The 16698-nt window shown below is 39.3% G+C and overlaps 1 protein-coding gene across 1 annotated transcript in view; it reads left to right on the plus strand.

Moving 5' to 3' along the window:
* Window positions 1-16698, plus strand: part of tenm3 (teneurin transmembrane protein 3) — a 274509-nt gene that overhangs the window by 221676 nt on the left and 36135 nt on the right. Inside the window, exons 14-19 of the mRNA XM_079616081.1 lie at window positions 2978-3001; window positions 4027-4047; window positions 5150-5296; window positions 7037-7253; window positions 12575-12694; window positions 15723-15984. Coding sequence (XP_079472207.1) covers window positions 2978-3001; window positions 4027-4047; window positions 5150-5296; window positions 7037-7253; window positions 12575-12694; window positions 15723-15984 — 791 coding nt within the window. The remainder of the gene's footprint in view (window positions 1-2977; window positions 3002-4026; window positions 4048-5149; window positions 5297-7036; window positions 7254-12574; window positions 12695-15722; window positions 15985-16698) is intronic.

Raw genomic sequence — 16698 nt, forward strand, 5'->3', positions numbered from 1 at the left:
AATATGTTTTTCAGGTTTGTCCAGCTGATGGACATGCATGTGTTAGAGCAAAAATATGTTGGTCATTGGCTGTTATATATTAAAGGCAGGACTTTTTTCCCCAACATCTACCATATTGAGCTTTGTGATATATCGTAAATATATTGTGATATTTCAGCACCAGTGTCACATATGTTTAATGTTTTTGTGGAAACCGTGATACACTACGATTCCAAAATTTGAGGTATGTAATTTAAAATATATATATATATCTTTTTATTGGCAAGGATGCTTTAAATTGATTGAACAAAATATTTCTATTTCACATAAATGCTGTTATTTTAAATGGTCAATTTATCAAAGAATCCTAAAAAAAAAAAATCAGTTTCTACAAAAATATTAAGCAGCAAAAACTGTTTTCAACATTGATAATAGTAAGAACCATTATTAATAATTGAGCACCAATTATAATTGATGATACCTGTACTGAAAATTACACTTTAAAATATATATAAAAATATAATTATTTTAAAATGTAATAATATTTCACAATATTACAGTTTTACTTTTATTTATTTATCAATTCAGTATAATTAATACAGCATAAATGTAATGTTTGATCGGTAGAGTATCTTGCATGCAGTCGAACACAAATGCATGCGGTACTGAAGCGCCTGTCCTTCAAAACCTCCCATTTATTATCACGCATGGACACGTGCATACAGACAAAAAAAAAAATCAATAGCAAAACCTACAGCACGCTAACACACAACTACATCATTTTGATCTCCAATGCCCTCGATTCTTCCCTCACATCAAACCATGTCAGATAGATGGATGATTAAAGCAAAAACAGCCCGCACTGTACATCTACAAATCGTTTTCCACGCTTTATCATTTCAATCAGTAATTAATGAAACGCCCTGTTACAGCAAATTAATCCAAGCATGCTCTGAAAAGGGAACGGGAATCAGACTTGCAGTCTGTGGAATGCTTGGAGGTGGTGGTGGCATGCGCTATCCTGTTATTGCGGTGGCGGGGCATCTGTCGGGCAGGTAGAGGGCTGACACATTGCTAACATTTGATTGGTTCTGTGGGATGGCTGGAGGTGCCCATGAGCGTGATTAAAACACATGTTTGGCCTCTATGTCACACTAGCTACACCCACAGCTGTGGGGGCATGTATACCACCATGTGGCTATGCATAACAATTAGGATAATGGAAAATAATATAGGCTTTCTCTCTTTTTCTTTTTGGAAGAACAGTGACTGAGCCGAGCTGGACGCGATGTGTAATTGTTTCCAGATTAATGTCACTTTAATCAGAGCTCTTTGAATGTGCACGTAAATAATGAAGCATTGATGTCCATAAAGGGATGATTGCCTTTTTTTTCCCTTCCCTTCCCCTCCGTCTCTCTCTCTCTCTCTCTCTCTCTCTCTCTCTCTCTCTCTCTCTCTCTCTCTCTCTCTCTCTCTCTCTCTCTCTCTCTCTCTCTCTCTCTCTCCCCCCCCCCCCCCTCAGGACCATCAATGTAAATGAACAAAAGTTTGTTGTAATTAGCCAGTAATTGGCTGCCCTCACTGGCAAGCTTCCAGCTCAGAGTATGCGTTAGCTTGTGTTTTCATAACCCGTTGTGTATTCTGGGATAGATAGGCAGCCCGGTCTTCTACAACTGTCTAAGTTCTGGATCTCCCAGACATAACAGTGAGTGTGTGGAAACTATACACCCGAGGAATTTAATCAGTACGCTCTCTCTCTCAGTCTCTCTCTCTCTCTCTCTCTCTCTCTCTCTCTCTCTCTCTCTATCTCTCTCCCTCTCTCTCTCTCACACACACACAACCTCTCACTCAGTCTCAGCCACACACGGTCGTCTTCCATTCACACAAGAGTGTCTTCCTTAAGAACATAATCCAGCTAATGAAGCCTCTGCATAGTATCGTTGTTATGCTTGTATTAAAAGGTGACCTTTTATTTAAGATGATTTGTTGTGACTTAGCATATGTAATATTATGACACGCCGCACAGGGTTTCTCCCAAAGCCTTGTCAGAAATCATTTCATTTAGCCACAGGAAGGAGATGATTGCTCTCGTACACATGCGGATGATTCAGGGCTTATCCATACAGTATTCCCACCAACACACACATTTTTTTCCTCACTCTGGGCCATATAATATTTCACTCACACACTGAGAGGCTCAAGGATAATAGACCTGATGTGATGACAATGTGAAACGTGAAATAGCAAACATACAGCAGGATTCTTGAACCACTTGTCAATCATCGGGATCCGATTTCCAATTAGCATGTGAGGCCCCGTTCGGTGCGCTTTTCTAACTGTACTGTAAATCCCATGATGCCTATGTTATTTACTTTATGCATTATGAGTGATGGTGTCACACATTTGAAAACCGATTTTTGTGAACGCTCAGTGAATACTGAACAGGTAGAGTGAGTCATTTTCTACGGGGGTGTTGTTTTTCATTTGTTCCACAAATGGTGTCGCAGAGGATTGAGCAGGGTACCTTTGGGCTTTGAGAACCATGGAAGTCCAAGACTGCTCAGTCGACGTGTTTTTGCTTTATTTAACCCAGTGTGTTCGTTTTTGTAAAGGAGTTGCAAAGTACACTGGAAAAAAACATTTGGTGTATGATTTACTTTAAAACAATTTTCCCTCAGAAATTGCTTGTAAAATTCACAAAGAAATGGGAAACGCTTCCAAAAATAATATTTTTTTTTAATGCATGTTTTATGTACAACTTTGAAAAATAATTTGTTTATACATTGATGTGAGAAAGGAGACATCAGTTAGCGTGTCTACTCGTTTTGAATGTCTGTCAATAGAAGATGCACTTTGGAACCAGATTGAAATTGCGACATCTTCCAGCAGTACTAAAAAAGCTCTCCGTTTCTGTATGTGGTTTTCAGGTTGACTGTCTTTTCACACCTTTTTAACATCTTTCTCTTCCTTTTTCTTCTTCTTCTTGCTCCCTGTAAAGCTCACCCGGAGACGTATGTCCAAGGTACTGTATCTTTCCTCCTTTTTCTCTCTCTCATTCTCTCTCCCTTGAGCTCTTGTGTCCCGGATTGAGGTCTTTATGACATTTTTATGGCGCATTAATAACCTCTTCTCTCTCTCTCTCCTCTGCGTGTCTGCTATTATTGTGATTCTTCATTGGCTTCTTTTTTTGGACTGTCAGAAATCCAATCCAATGTCCTCAGTGCTCTCCTTGGCTAATGTTCCAACTTCTGCAGAACCATCCCCCTCGCCACAGCTAAATCACCACTGCTCCGCATCTGCGTTTAGCACCTCCTCCGTGTCCCAGAGTCGCACTCACGTTCGTTTTGAAAACAATAGAAACCTGCACGCAAATGACGATCAGCCATGTTTAGTTTATAATGAACTACGAGCTGGCGGTGTAAACGGAGATCAAGTGAAGAGATACTTGCAGATTCTTGTTTACTGTTACTGAGGTGTTTTTGGAAATGATTTCACAGGGCTAAATCAGTGCTAAGCCAAGTGTGATTCTAGACTCGCATACTGGCATATGGTGCATCAGACCGCCAAGATTATTTTTTTTTAAGATGTTTCTTAAACTCTTACGGGCTTACTTTGATACGTTTACTCGAAACCTCAATATGTTAGCTCGAAACATGTTTTTCGCTTGTCTTTATTATGTCTTACCACATTCCATGTTTTCATTTTCTCACTCATACAATGCTAAACCGACATGGCACGTAGTGTATCGCAGTATGGTATTTTATTCATGCGTTGAGTAACACAATATACACGCTGTGGCAATCCTCCAGACGGAGTCGGCCAAAGTCGAAACAGCTCCCACTCCTCTTTCAACATCTCGCCTTCCTCCTTCTCAAAGCCCTTCTTTCCTTTCCTCCTTCTCTTTATGGTCATTTGCTTCCTTTCTCTCTCTTTTCTTTCCCTTTTGTGTTTTTGTGTTCTGAATCGTCCTTCACTTGGACTCAAGTGCTCAGATTTTTTTTGTTAATTTTCTTTCCCGAATTTTCCTCCCTCCCGGCCCCATAATAGGAGAGAGGATAGGATTTAAAGGTAATGCATACCAAAGCCCCAAGGAGACTGTCACAAGCAATCACTCCGCTGTCTCTCTGTGTCTTTCTTTCTTTTCTTGTTTCTTGCTTTCTTTCTTTCTCCCTCCTTCACTTTTTTGTCTTGAAGCACGATGTCAGCGTGTCTATGTTCTAGTCTCCTCGCTCTATTTATTGTTGTCCTTTATATCTGCCAAATTCATCATTGTTTGTCTTGAACAAGCCACAAACACACACACACACACACACAATTACTGACATGTGCACACACACACACACACCTGTGGTCCTTGAGTTTTGTTTGGGAATCCTGTGGGTCCTGTCTCCATGCATCCCGCAGCCTGACCCCTGGTGTTTGTTAGCCTAGCTTCTCCCACAGTCCTCCCCTTCCCTCCCCCTGGCCTCTCTCGCTTTCCTCTGATTCCGTCCGGCGGAATGTGACCTGGGCAGAAAGTATAGCGCTGGAGGCACACACTCTCTCGCCAGCTCAGATGTCCACCCTATACTTTATGCCACTGGGATTCTCTGTGTGCCGTAGCTTCACATGGATGCCATTGCTGATTTATGATTCCCTCACCCTTTTATATCCCTTCCTTTGATCTCCTCTTCTAAATTCAATTTTCTTTTTTTAATTGATTTTCTTTAAATCAATTTTTCATTTGGATTCCTCAATCGGTTATTTTTCCTTTTGAATCTCACCTTGATTTTCTCACAAACGTATGCCATTCCTTTTGAAATGATTGGTTGTGTCGAGAGAGAACATCCGTAACATCCATGTGAATCTACAGCCTCTGTGCATCTCTCTAGGCCTGTTTGAAGTCCAGCGTCAGTCTGTGTTCACCTTTAAACCTTTACTTTCATTCTCGACGATGTCAGTGTATCTCTGTTTGGATTACCATTTGTGTTTCACAAGTTGAAGACACACTGTGTCCTACTGTGGCCATGTATACAGTATGTCGATTTCTAACTGCAACAGAACAACTTTCAGAGAGAATACTGTCATATACTGTAAATTTTTAAAACACACACATAGTGACTCAGTCCAACACACATTTGAACATTCACATGCCCGTACTAGTGTATGACGGCTCTGTCTGTCTCTGCAGAGGGATGTCCAGGTCTGTGCAACAGTAATGGCCGCTGCACCCTGGATCAGAACGGCTGGCATTGTGTCTGCCAACCAGGCTGGAGAGGGGCTGGATGTGACGTTGCCATGGAGACGCTCTGCGCAGACGGCAAGGACAATGAAGGAGGTGAGGTCACCGGTGACTGAACGCATAAATGTTATAAAATTTAAATGGGATGCATATGGGAAAGTGTATGTAAATATCACATACATATTTGTCAATGATAATCAGGTCAAGTATGTCACCCTGGTGGAAACGGTAAAATGTGCATGTTTAATTGTTTTTGAGTCAACTGACATATTGTGACATTGTAATTTCTTCACCCTCAGTTAAAGTCATGATAAATTAAGTTTAGTAAGTAAAGTTTTTAACTTATGTCCGTCCTAAGCAAACGCATAGAAACAGAAAAGTAAGCATATATTGATTTAGAAGAGTCACACAATTTCTCACTGTTGTATCCCATCAGAATATAGCACACAAGACACCCTAAGACCAAAGACAAGTAAATCTCAAAACTGGAGGTTAGCTCAGAGTCTGAAGGTTCTACTTCCAGTCTTGACAGACATCAGGGAGACCGGCTATGACAGAGCATCTCTTTTTACTTGCATTCAACAAAAATGACAGGCCTGCTCAAGTAGTCGTGAATCCTTCTCCACTGATCTTGCATTCAGGGCGTGTGTGTCTGGATGCAGAACGTTTTGGTACATGTGAGGTTCTGTTGGACGCTTGAGGTCCAGAATGCGGTCTAGGTCTAAAAATCTTCTCCACTGAGCTCAATGCATGAACCTTTAAACACAGCCCAATTCCAAAGCATTTGAGGAGATTGTTTTTCTAGTTGGAGATAATGCGGTCTGTAACATCTTAAATCTGAAGGATTTACAGTCCTCTGGAAGCCTGAAAAGAAGCTTTGAAGTTTTTCCAAAGCGGAAAGAAAAATATACAGTAAGGTTATGATATATCCTCAGTCGTACAGTAATCGTGCCACGTTTTGCAGATTTGCTTTGAATTTGGCTTCCTTTCAATAGCTATTACAAAGAGGTACTGTAAAAAGATCAGCACATAAAGTTCTTTACATAAACAAACATAAAAAATAAATACGTTTCTCCTTAAATACACATACATGTCCAAAGATCCCATTACGTGACCTCTGTTTTTTGTGACCTATACGCAAGCTATGTTAAAAGATTCTGCTCCCTCTGGAGGAACCTTTGCATGTGCGTGTTGACTTTGGCCATAGCGGACCGGATTTAAAGCAGCGTGAGAGTTACGAGAGGTCCAGATCTCACATGAAGTTGCGTGGTGCTTTTGGCAGGGGGTGCCGGGACCCTCGTAAGGCAAAACAAACAGTCATACACTCTGCCTCGGGTCTCACCAGAGCAGTGTCAGCTCAGGGTGCTGTAAAAAAAAAGAATTGGTCTCGTACTGATTAGCGCAACAAAAGCGTGTGTTTGCACATGTGTTCTTTTACAACCCCCCTGTGACGGTGTGCCAGATGTACACAGGGCTTTTTATAAACTAGCTGAGACGGATGGCAGAGGTTTATGGCACTTACCTGCGGGAGATCAGATCGCATTTCCACACAAAGCATTAACCAGGTGTATACTGATAGAGGCAAGAGAGAGTCTTGACAATGTGAAAGAAGAAAAAGACAATATTGCTGTCATGTTTCTGACCCTAAAGGTGAAAGAACTAAGGGGTGGATGATGTATGAAGCATAGATGCAAAATCGTTTCAATTCTCTCACACTATAAGCGTGTGACGGGATCTGTAAGACAAGACACAGGATATACTATAAGACTCTTGAACACGTAGAACCTCATATTTTTTATGTGCATTGTTAAGTGAGGTGTGTGTCTGTGTGTGCAGATGGCCTGGTGGACTGTATGGATCCAGACTGTTGCCTGCAAAGCTCGTGTCAGACTCAACCCTTCTGCCGTGGCTCTCCTGACCCCATCGACATCATCAGCCAGAACCAACCCACAAGCCCACAGCAAGCCGCCCAGTCGTTCTATCAGCAAATCAGCTTCCTCATTGGCCCAGAGAGCACGCATGTCATTAACGGAGACAACCCGTTTAACAGAAGGTATGGCTGTATCAGGGCTCATCAATAAGGATGCCGTAAAGGCCCAAGCCTTATCGGCCAAGTGATGAACTACATCTTACATTGATCATTTAAAAATCTTTTATACCAGCCCAACTTAAACAGTGTTTTTTTTGTGTGTGTGTTTTTTGGTCTCTTGAGTGTTGTGAGTTCAGTGAGTATTTGAAGTAAAGTAATCCAGCTGGATGATATGTTTTCACTTAGATCAGTTAAAATCTTTCTTCTCGGGTTTAACAGCTGCAAGGAAAACTATCGTTAGTTCTCTGTTTCCTCCTAATTCTTTGTCAAAACAACAAAGATTGTCCTATTTTATAGATATTGTTCATTTGGAGGGATCCACTGCCTTAATTAATACAGCAAAGCCAACTATTCTGCACTGGAACTCATGACAGCTTCATTTCCATTTTTAAAACTTAAGTGATCTAAAGGTATAGGATAGGAGAGTATACTAAGATATAAATGAAGGCAAATGGGAGTGCAGGTTCTCTTGTTTGTTTGAACTGTTTATTTTTTTTCTCCTCCTTTTATTTTGATAGACACCTTAATTACCTTTATTTCAACAAACACTTTCTTCCTGTGAATCATTTATCTCTGAAATTATGTATATAGTCCTTTAATTGTATTTATTCTTCTTGATGTACTGTATATGTACATCTGTTTCTCGTGTGTATATCTGTTTTATTTTTGTTATCAGTTATGTCCTCCACGCTGAATTAAGTCAAATAAATTGTTAGTGTTAATGCTGGTAACTTTGTTCGTAAAAAGCACAATAAAGTATTGGTAAAAAAAAAAAAATGGATAAGAAATTATAGACAAATCAGTAGCCTAATGGTTCACACAGTGAGCTTTTACCATACCATAAGCCATTATCATTACCTTAAGCCATATTGTTTCCAGGAAATATGGGATGTTATAGCTGTCGTGGAGTTGATTTAACCATAATAGATATATAGCAGGGAACTGAACTTTAATGAAAAATATATGTTAAAAGTCATAGTTAATTAAAAAATGCACACACACACACTATTTATCATACTTGTGATGAGGCCAGTGCAGCAGAAGTAAAGATCTAACTAAAATTACTGAACCAACTGATCTAAAGCTGAAAAGGATTCTTAATGTCTAACAATTAAAAAATACTGAGGAGCAGCACTTGTTCATGGTGGCTTATGATGTAAATTTTATGAATCCAGTTTCTGCTTTGCGAGAGACCATGTGCGCGAACCACCATTAATAAAAAAGAAAAAAACATTACTCCGTACAATTGCTTCCAACAGCCCTCTTAAAGACTTCATAGAGTTGCCATGGAAACAGATGTGCTGACAAAACCTCATAAGAACCGTGTGACCCGGGTTACAGAGAGAAAGATATTCTGAAGTTGCATTAAAGTGTAATTTACAAATTATGCGCCTCAATTTGCATTGTGTATGTGAGAGCACCATAACAGTTATTGGAAAGAGATGTTAGATCTGATAATAGCCTGCTTGAATAAGCACTGCTATTAATTAAGTTGTCACATCCAGAGAGTGGGTTTGTCCGAAGCATCTTCTCTATGTTTGCTTGAATGGATATAATCATTTATTAGTTGTCATGGTCAGCTCCCTTCATGGCTCTGTTTTACCTTGTTCATCCCTTTTGCTCTGTCAATTAAGCGCCCGTTGCTATTTCAAGACCATCTCCTTTTTTACCACAAATGCTCGCAGTCACGTTTCAACTTGACTGATACGTGATAATAATGCAATCTCGATCAGTTTGTTTATCTCGTTCCCTGCCTCCTATGCACAACTCAATGCACATGTTCTGTTAAGATGGAAATCACATTAAAGTTAGCTTAATTACTCTCAAAAATTGCTTGGCAACTGCAATTCGGTCATGACAGATAACACGATTAGCTACAACAAAGAGTTTAATAGGCCCAATGCCGGTGCCCCATATGTGAGGACATTAAACCTTTAAGTACCTCTGTGGCAAGATAAAGACTGATCTGATAAGGGGAGGTGTAGACTAATGTGATTTAAAAATAAATGCACAAACCCACGCGGGGCACATCTGCACTGAATATCGGTCATTTTGGCTGGAGAGTTTGTTTGGCAGTCATCGAATGTAACACAAACCATGTGTACCAGACTCCCTCATCCTCCTAGCTCATGATAAAATAGAAAAATCGCTTGCTAAATAATATAGATGTTTAAGTAAACATTACAGTCTCTGGTTTTTGTAATCATAACACAAGTTTAGTTTGATTTGTAAGTTTTTTTTATTTTTTTATCCTAGACTGCTTTTTGTTTAAATAGGACAAATGGTGATAAAAGGACACACCACAGATATATATTTTGGATTGACTGAGGAAAGGCCGTTATTGTGAATAATGAGATATATATATATATATATATATATATATATATATATATATATATATATATATATATAGTAGCTGTCAATTTGAATGTTTTATGTTTTTGAAGTCTCTTATGCTCACCAAGGGGGCTGCTTTTATTTAATCAAAAATACAGCAATATCAGTAATATTGTGAAATATCACAATTTAAAACAATTGTTTTCTATTTTAATACATTTAAAATATATATTTATTCCTGTGATGGTAAAAGCTGAATTTTCCGCATCATTACTCCAGTCTTCAGTGTCACATGATGCTTCAGAAATCATTCTAATATGCTGATTTGCTGCTCAAGAAACATTTCTTATGATTACCAATGTTGAAAACAGATTTACTGCTTAACAAAAGAGAGATATTAATACTTGTATTCATCAAGTTTGCATTGAATTGATCAAGCGACAGTGGAGACATTTATAATGTTACAAAAGATTTTTGTTTAATAAATGCTTCTCGTTGAACTTTCTATTTATCAAAAACACTGAAGATTCTGACAATTCAGCTTTGTCATCACAGGAATAAATACAATTTTAGAATATATTAAAATAGAAAATAGTTTAATTTGTAATCATATTTTGTAATATTTCTATTTTTATTGCATTTTTTATTAAACAAATGCAGGTTTGGTGAGCATGAGAAACTTTAAAAACATTTAAAAAAAAAAAAAAATTATGTTTCCAAACTTTTGACAGGTATATCCCCTCATTCTGCCTTCTGGGTCAACAAGGTTTCAAAGAAAATCCCGCTAAGAAAAAGTTGTTGTTTGTGTGTTTCCTCAGGGTAACTACCTATTGATTCACAGCATAAACATTGTAAAGCAACATGCCACTGCAGCAAAAGTGCCAGCTCCTCAATTTTCCGGAATTAAGTATCTGTCACACACCCTATATATCCCAGCAGCCTCTCTCCAGATGTTTCTCCTATGTCATCTTCAGCTGTCCGTTCACTTGAACGCCTGGCTCAGCAAGCCCCTGTCTGTGTACATGGAAATGTCTTGTTTTCATTTTGCTACATGCTTCCCAGCACTAAGGGGCCTTTTAAGCAGATTAAGCTTCTGCGTGGTGCATGTTGGCAAAATAGAAGGTGTTTTAAGCAGTGAGGTTTGGATGGAAAACAACTGGAGCATTCAGAGGGTCAGTGTCCAGAAGAGCGCATTTGTATGACCCCTTTAAGAATGAAGTAAATAACCTTGAGCACCTTGGTAGATGTCCACCTGGATCCAGCCATAATCCTTGTGATGGCATCATCGTGAAGGTGATTCTTAGAGAGAGACAAGGGCAGAAAGGGAAAGCTACCGGTATTAGAGGCTGTATATGATCTTTAAAAAAACCCATTGATCATTATGGTGTTACTCTGAAGTTTTTTTGCCAGAATTTTTATTATTTCAAAAGTATTATATACATATATATAAAGTATATTTCTAATTAGCGACATTAGTTTACCTTTCTCTGTATCTTGATTGTTTTTGTGCATTTTACAGTACATTTGTAGTTTTAGTTTTTACATTTTTGCGCACTTACATTTTTATTTCACTTAAAGGGATAGCTCACCCCAAAAGGAACATCTTGTCATCATGGTGGCCTCAGAGCATGTGGTATGCAGAGCTACAGTAATAGGTGTGTGTTGTGGTGTTCAGGGCAAAAGAGAGAGAAATACAGCACTGAGAGGGTGAATTACAGCATGCTTTTAGGACACTCAGGCTGTGGCAGCTAACACTGGACACTATTGTTTTATTATCTCACACAAAGCAAATGGGATTTCTGAGTTACGGTCACATCATGAGGAATGGCAGCTTATTTATGGAATGTTTACCTGTGCCTGTGACCCTGGGGTCATTTCCACACTTCCCTTATCTCGGCTTCAAGTGAGGGGCGACGCCACACTTTGATTCACTGCTGCTCTGCTGATTAGGCCCCCAGAAAAACAGTAATGACCTGGAAAATCATCCAATAAGTAGAGCGATGTGTCCTCGGCTCGGCACTGCCGTGAAGCGACTCTCTGCCTTCCTGCCATTGATTAACAGCTAAAGCAGATCTCTCCCACTCATCCTGCCCAAAACAACACAGCCTCTGATTAACTTCATGGTCGCTTTGTTATTTTGTTAGGAATGTCAATTGATTAATTAATTTATTTTTTTTATCAAATTAGATATGCCAATAATAAATTAATTGCAATTGTTTAAATATATCCGTATCTACTGAGAAAGATAAGGTGATTCAGATAATTTGATTAAATTAAAGTAATATATTTGTAATTATTTCTCTCTGTACAAGTGCGCTCTGGTCATTCAGTCATGCTCAACAGTTTAAGTAAAAATATTTAAAAATGTATCTTGTGACCCCATTGCTCAGTTTAATTCTGTTGCACCTGTTGCTTTAAACTGACAGCTCTATTTGTGTGTGTGTGTGATTTGAAAGTCAAGTGTTTATCAAAAAACTATATATAACGAAATTGATAACGCAGAATTCATAAGTATTTAAGGTATTTATTCCCCGGGTTGGAAAGTTACAGTTCTTTAAACAAAAGCCTTGGACACATCGATCCTTATAAAGCTATTTGAAGGAAAAGCTGCCTTGGGAATTAAGCACATAAGAATCCCACTGCAGCCTTTAGGGGACTGAATTATGGCGGTCTACAGAGACAGGGGCGCAAGAGTCACATAAATAAGCATAGTGTGTGTGTGTGTGTGTGTGTGTGTGTGTGTGTGTGTGTGTGTGTGTGTGTGTGTGTGTGAGAGAGAGAGAGACAGACTTTGTGTGCTTTCTAGTTATTTACAGTGGATTAGACATTTTAACATCGCAGTGAAAGCTTAGTGAATCCATGGTCAGTCATGCTGTAAATCATATTAACAGTGTGTGTGTGTGTGTGTGTGTTTTTTTTTTTACCAACTCTGTGTGTTTGTTTTGCAGCCTGGTGTCCATTATCAGAGGGCAGGTGCTCACTGCAGATGGTACACCCCTGATCGGAGTCAACGTGTCCTTTGTGCACTACCCAGACCACGGATTCACCATCACACGGCAGGATGGCATGTAGGTTGATTGAAAACACAAGCAGACGCATATCCTATATACACTTCCATACTGTTTAGGTCCTTGAATAACTAAATGTCATAGCACAGCACAGGGTATAGATGTCACCAAAACCATCTGTTTAGTTATGTTTAGTACTTATGCATAAAATATACATAAATGTGTGAAAACCTCTTCACTGAATACTCTTTGTTTTTTTTGGATTGAATACACAATTGAATACTTTATGGCTCCACAACTGTGTGTGTGTGTGTGTGTGTGTGTGTGTGTGTGTGTGTGTGTGTGTGTGTGTGTGTGTGTGTGTCTGTGTGTCTGTGTGTGTGTGTGTGTGTGTGTGTGTGTGTGTGTGTGTGTGTGTGTGTGTGTGTGTGTGTGTGTGTGTGTGTGTGTGTGTGTGTGTGTGTGTGTGTGTGTGTGTGTGTGTGTGTGTGTGTGTGTGTGTGTGTGTGTGTGTGTGTGTGTTTTATAGTGTGCTGCCTTATCTACTAAGATCATCTCATGAAAATGTCAGGCATTGCTTCAGGAAGCAGTGCTTTAGCAAACAGCCTGTTTAAAATGCATTGGATTTACAAGGGTGGAATCAATCAGCCAATGGGCTGCACTCTCCCGTACTGTTAAACCGATCCCGGTATTATTAAGGAGCTGCAGCGCTGCAATCATGAAGGCCTCAGGACTGTAACCAGCAAGCTCTTTATGCAGACATCTTTGTTCCAGGAGAAGGAACTGTTAGGACCCACCATCATGTTCTGTCAAGCAGAGAGGAAATGCAATTTGAATTGAATTCAGTGCAATTAAAGATAGAATCACAGAAAAGGGCATTTAGGTGCAGTTGATGCTTGATGGACTCTATGGGGTCAAGTTTTTAAAGAAATAGTTGAATGGAAAATGAAAATTCTGTCTTTATTAATTCACCTGCATGTCGTAATGACGGTAGGACTGACTTGCTTCTATGGCGCACACAAGGTGTCATTGACATCAGACCTGATGCAACACATCTAAAGCCATATTTGATTTGAGGGCTACAGTGGATGAGTTTTAGTGCAAAGTTGAATTTCAATCTGTTTATTACACAAAGCTTCAGATTTGAAATTACACAAAACAACATTATTATTTTTTTGGTACTTCATTGTTACTTTGGTTTGGAACAAGTGTTATTTATATAGGCTACTATTATTGTATTAATTAATTAACTTTTATTTATTTAGATTTTTTTTTCAGTTTAATTTTAATTTTGTTATGTGCTTTTGTCCTTTTTATTATACATTTTGACATTTTTATTTGTCATTTTTATTTTTTATTTCTATTTAGCTTTATTTCGTTTTTTGTTTTAGTAATTTTTGTTCTTCAACTTAAACGGTCACACTTTAGATTAGGGTCCAATTCCCACTATTATCCACGACTTTTGCCTCAATAAACTCGTAATTACTGCTTATTAATTAATAGTAAGTTAGTTGTTAAGTTTAGATTGTGGGTAGGATTAAGTACAATGTACAATGAGGTCATGGAAAATAAGGCTTATAAATGTAATTTATAAGTACTAATAAACAGCCAATATCCTAGTGCATGCTAGTTAATAGTGAGAATTGGACCCCAAAACTAAAGTGTAACCACTTAAACTTCTTTTATTTAGTTGCTAAGGCAACATTTTTCATCTTGTAAGAATTTGTTTAATCTATTGTTCATATTTTATTTAATCTTGATTTCAATTAACAAAAACAATTTGAATAGTTTTAGTTGACAATAACAACACTGTTTGGAACCTGACAGCACTCGTCACAATTTCACTTTCATTATATGGAAAAGAGTAGCCAGGATATTCTTCAAGAATTCTCCTTTATGTTCTATAGAACAACAAACATCCAAACATCACTTGATAATGACATAATGACATAATTTTGGGTTGATTTTGGCTCATCGTATATTTGTTTTCTATTAAGTGAGAAATAGAGGGCATTAGCGCACATAACAGCAATGAGGAGAGGGGTTTAACTGTATCAGTGCATCACAGAGATAGACGGAGAGAGGTGTTCGAAAGAGACTTCCAGAGAGATGTTTAATAGAAAATGTGATGAGAGAAGAGGTTGGACTGGAGAGAGAAATCCCAGACCGAACGAGAGAGAGTACAGGGGGGTAGGCTATAGATAGAGGGAGTGTGCCCGAGATTAGCCCACTCAGCCAGCTGTTGCAGCTCTTGAAATCCACAGCGGGGCAGGCCGTAAAAAAAATGGCAGTGGATAATCATGCACACTGCCACACCTCTTCCACATCCACTTACTTCAACAGGGAATCAGAGTACCAGCCACGCAGCTGTTAGGGACCAATCACCAGCAGCCTCTCCTTCAGAGGTGTGTGTGTGTGTGTGTGTGTGTGTGTGTGTGTGTGTGTGTGTGTGTGTGTGTGTGTGTGTGTGTGTGTGTGTGTGTGTGTGTGTGTGTGTGTGTGTGTGTGTGTGTGTGTGTGTGTGTGTGTGTGTGTGTGTGTGAGCAAATCTTTACGCTTCTATGTGCATATTTTCTGCCCTATCTTGCTTTCCCCCCTGCAGCCGTTGCTGAATATTGGAATATAGGACAGTTCGCTCAGTTCCTGACTCATTTCCCTTCTAATAAGGCTCTCATGGCAACAGAGAGAGAGAGAGAGCCGAGGGAGAGTTTTGGCTTTTACACAAATGCATGATAAAAAGGCTCAGCCACATTATCATGCATTTTTTACCGTGGCAAGGCCCTGTGTCAGGAAGGAAAGGGCCTTCTTAGAAACTCTTGGCTCAGAGGAGACACGCTCTGGGATCAAGAAGGTTAAAGGAAGAGACAATTAAACCAGGTCTAGCCGTCAGTTCTCATGTCTAATTCATCTCAGTTACTCACTCTATCACCCCCACAGTACATTACCTGCATATTACGCATACCTAATGAGGAGAGTATGGCAGCCCTATTGTTTTTTAAATGTGTATATCATTTTATACAGAACGTTATCAAGTTCATAGAAGCTAAGTATTGATATTTATAAATACACCCCTGGTTTATCTGTGCAGGTTTGACATTCTGGCCAATGGTGGAGCATCACTGACACTGAGCTTCGAGCGGGCGCCATTTCTGACACAGTTCCGTACAGTATGGATCCCGTGGAACGTCTTCTACGTAATGGACACGCTGGTGATGAAGAAAGAGGAGAACGATATCCCTAGCTGCGACTTGAGTGGCTTCATTCGACCCAGCCCTCTCATCGTGGCCACACCCCTCTCCACCTTCTTCAGATCCTCACCCGAAAACGGCCCCATCATTCCAGAAACACAGGTAAAGCTTAGTTCGACTCCGTAAATCAAGGTGATTGTGAGATTTCATACTTGCAAGCCACAATGTGGATGATGCAGATCTCCAAATCTGAAACAATCCTTCCCACCAAAGTGATAATTCTGGTCAGCTGGAAAATAAATGATCATTTATTTACAGAGGGTATCATATGGCAGTAGCCAGTATAAATCTGCAAGTGAGTCTAGACGAGCAAGAAGGAGCCTTTGAGAACAGTGATGGCACTAAAAAAACCTTGAGGAAACAGTCTGTTCTCTGTCCTCATCCTGCACCCATGCAGTACTCAGAGGAAAAAGTGTTTTAAATCTTAGTGTGGCGCTTGCAAGACCTAGAAATCACTATAGCCCTTGCCGTAACCCCACATATTGAGGAGATATTGGTCAGCATTTTATATCCTCTTGCACACCCTCCTTTTGTTCCTTTTATAGTGCAAATCCACACACACTATCCCCTACATAATCTGTATAAAATGACTCTAGCCTCTTGCTGCCTGTCTGTAAAAATGAAAGCTGGACCCACATCAGACCAAATAAAGCACCGTGTCTTTGGGGAAATGAATACAAAACATGCTTAGTTTGTGTCTTGCACAACACAATTCCTAAGGTCTTAAAGGAATGGTTCACTCAAAAATGAAAATTCTGCTATTATCCTCACCCTCTTGTTTTTTTCAAAACCCATGGGATTTTCTTTGTTTGTGAA

Source organism: Phoxinus phoxinus (genome assembly GCF_949152265.1).
Source record: "Phoxinus phoxinus genome assembly, chromosome: 6".
NCBI classification, from domain to species: Eukaryota; Metazoa; Chordata; class Actinopteri; order Cypriniformes; family Leuciscidae; genus Phoxinus; species Phoxinus phoxinus.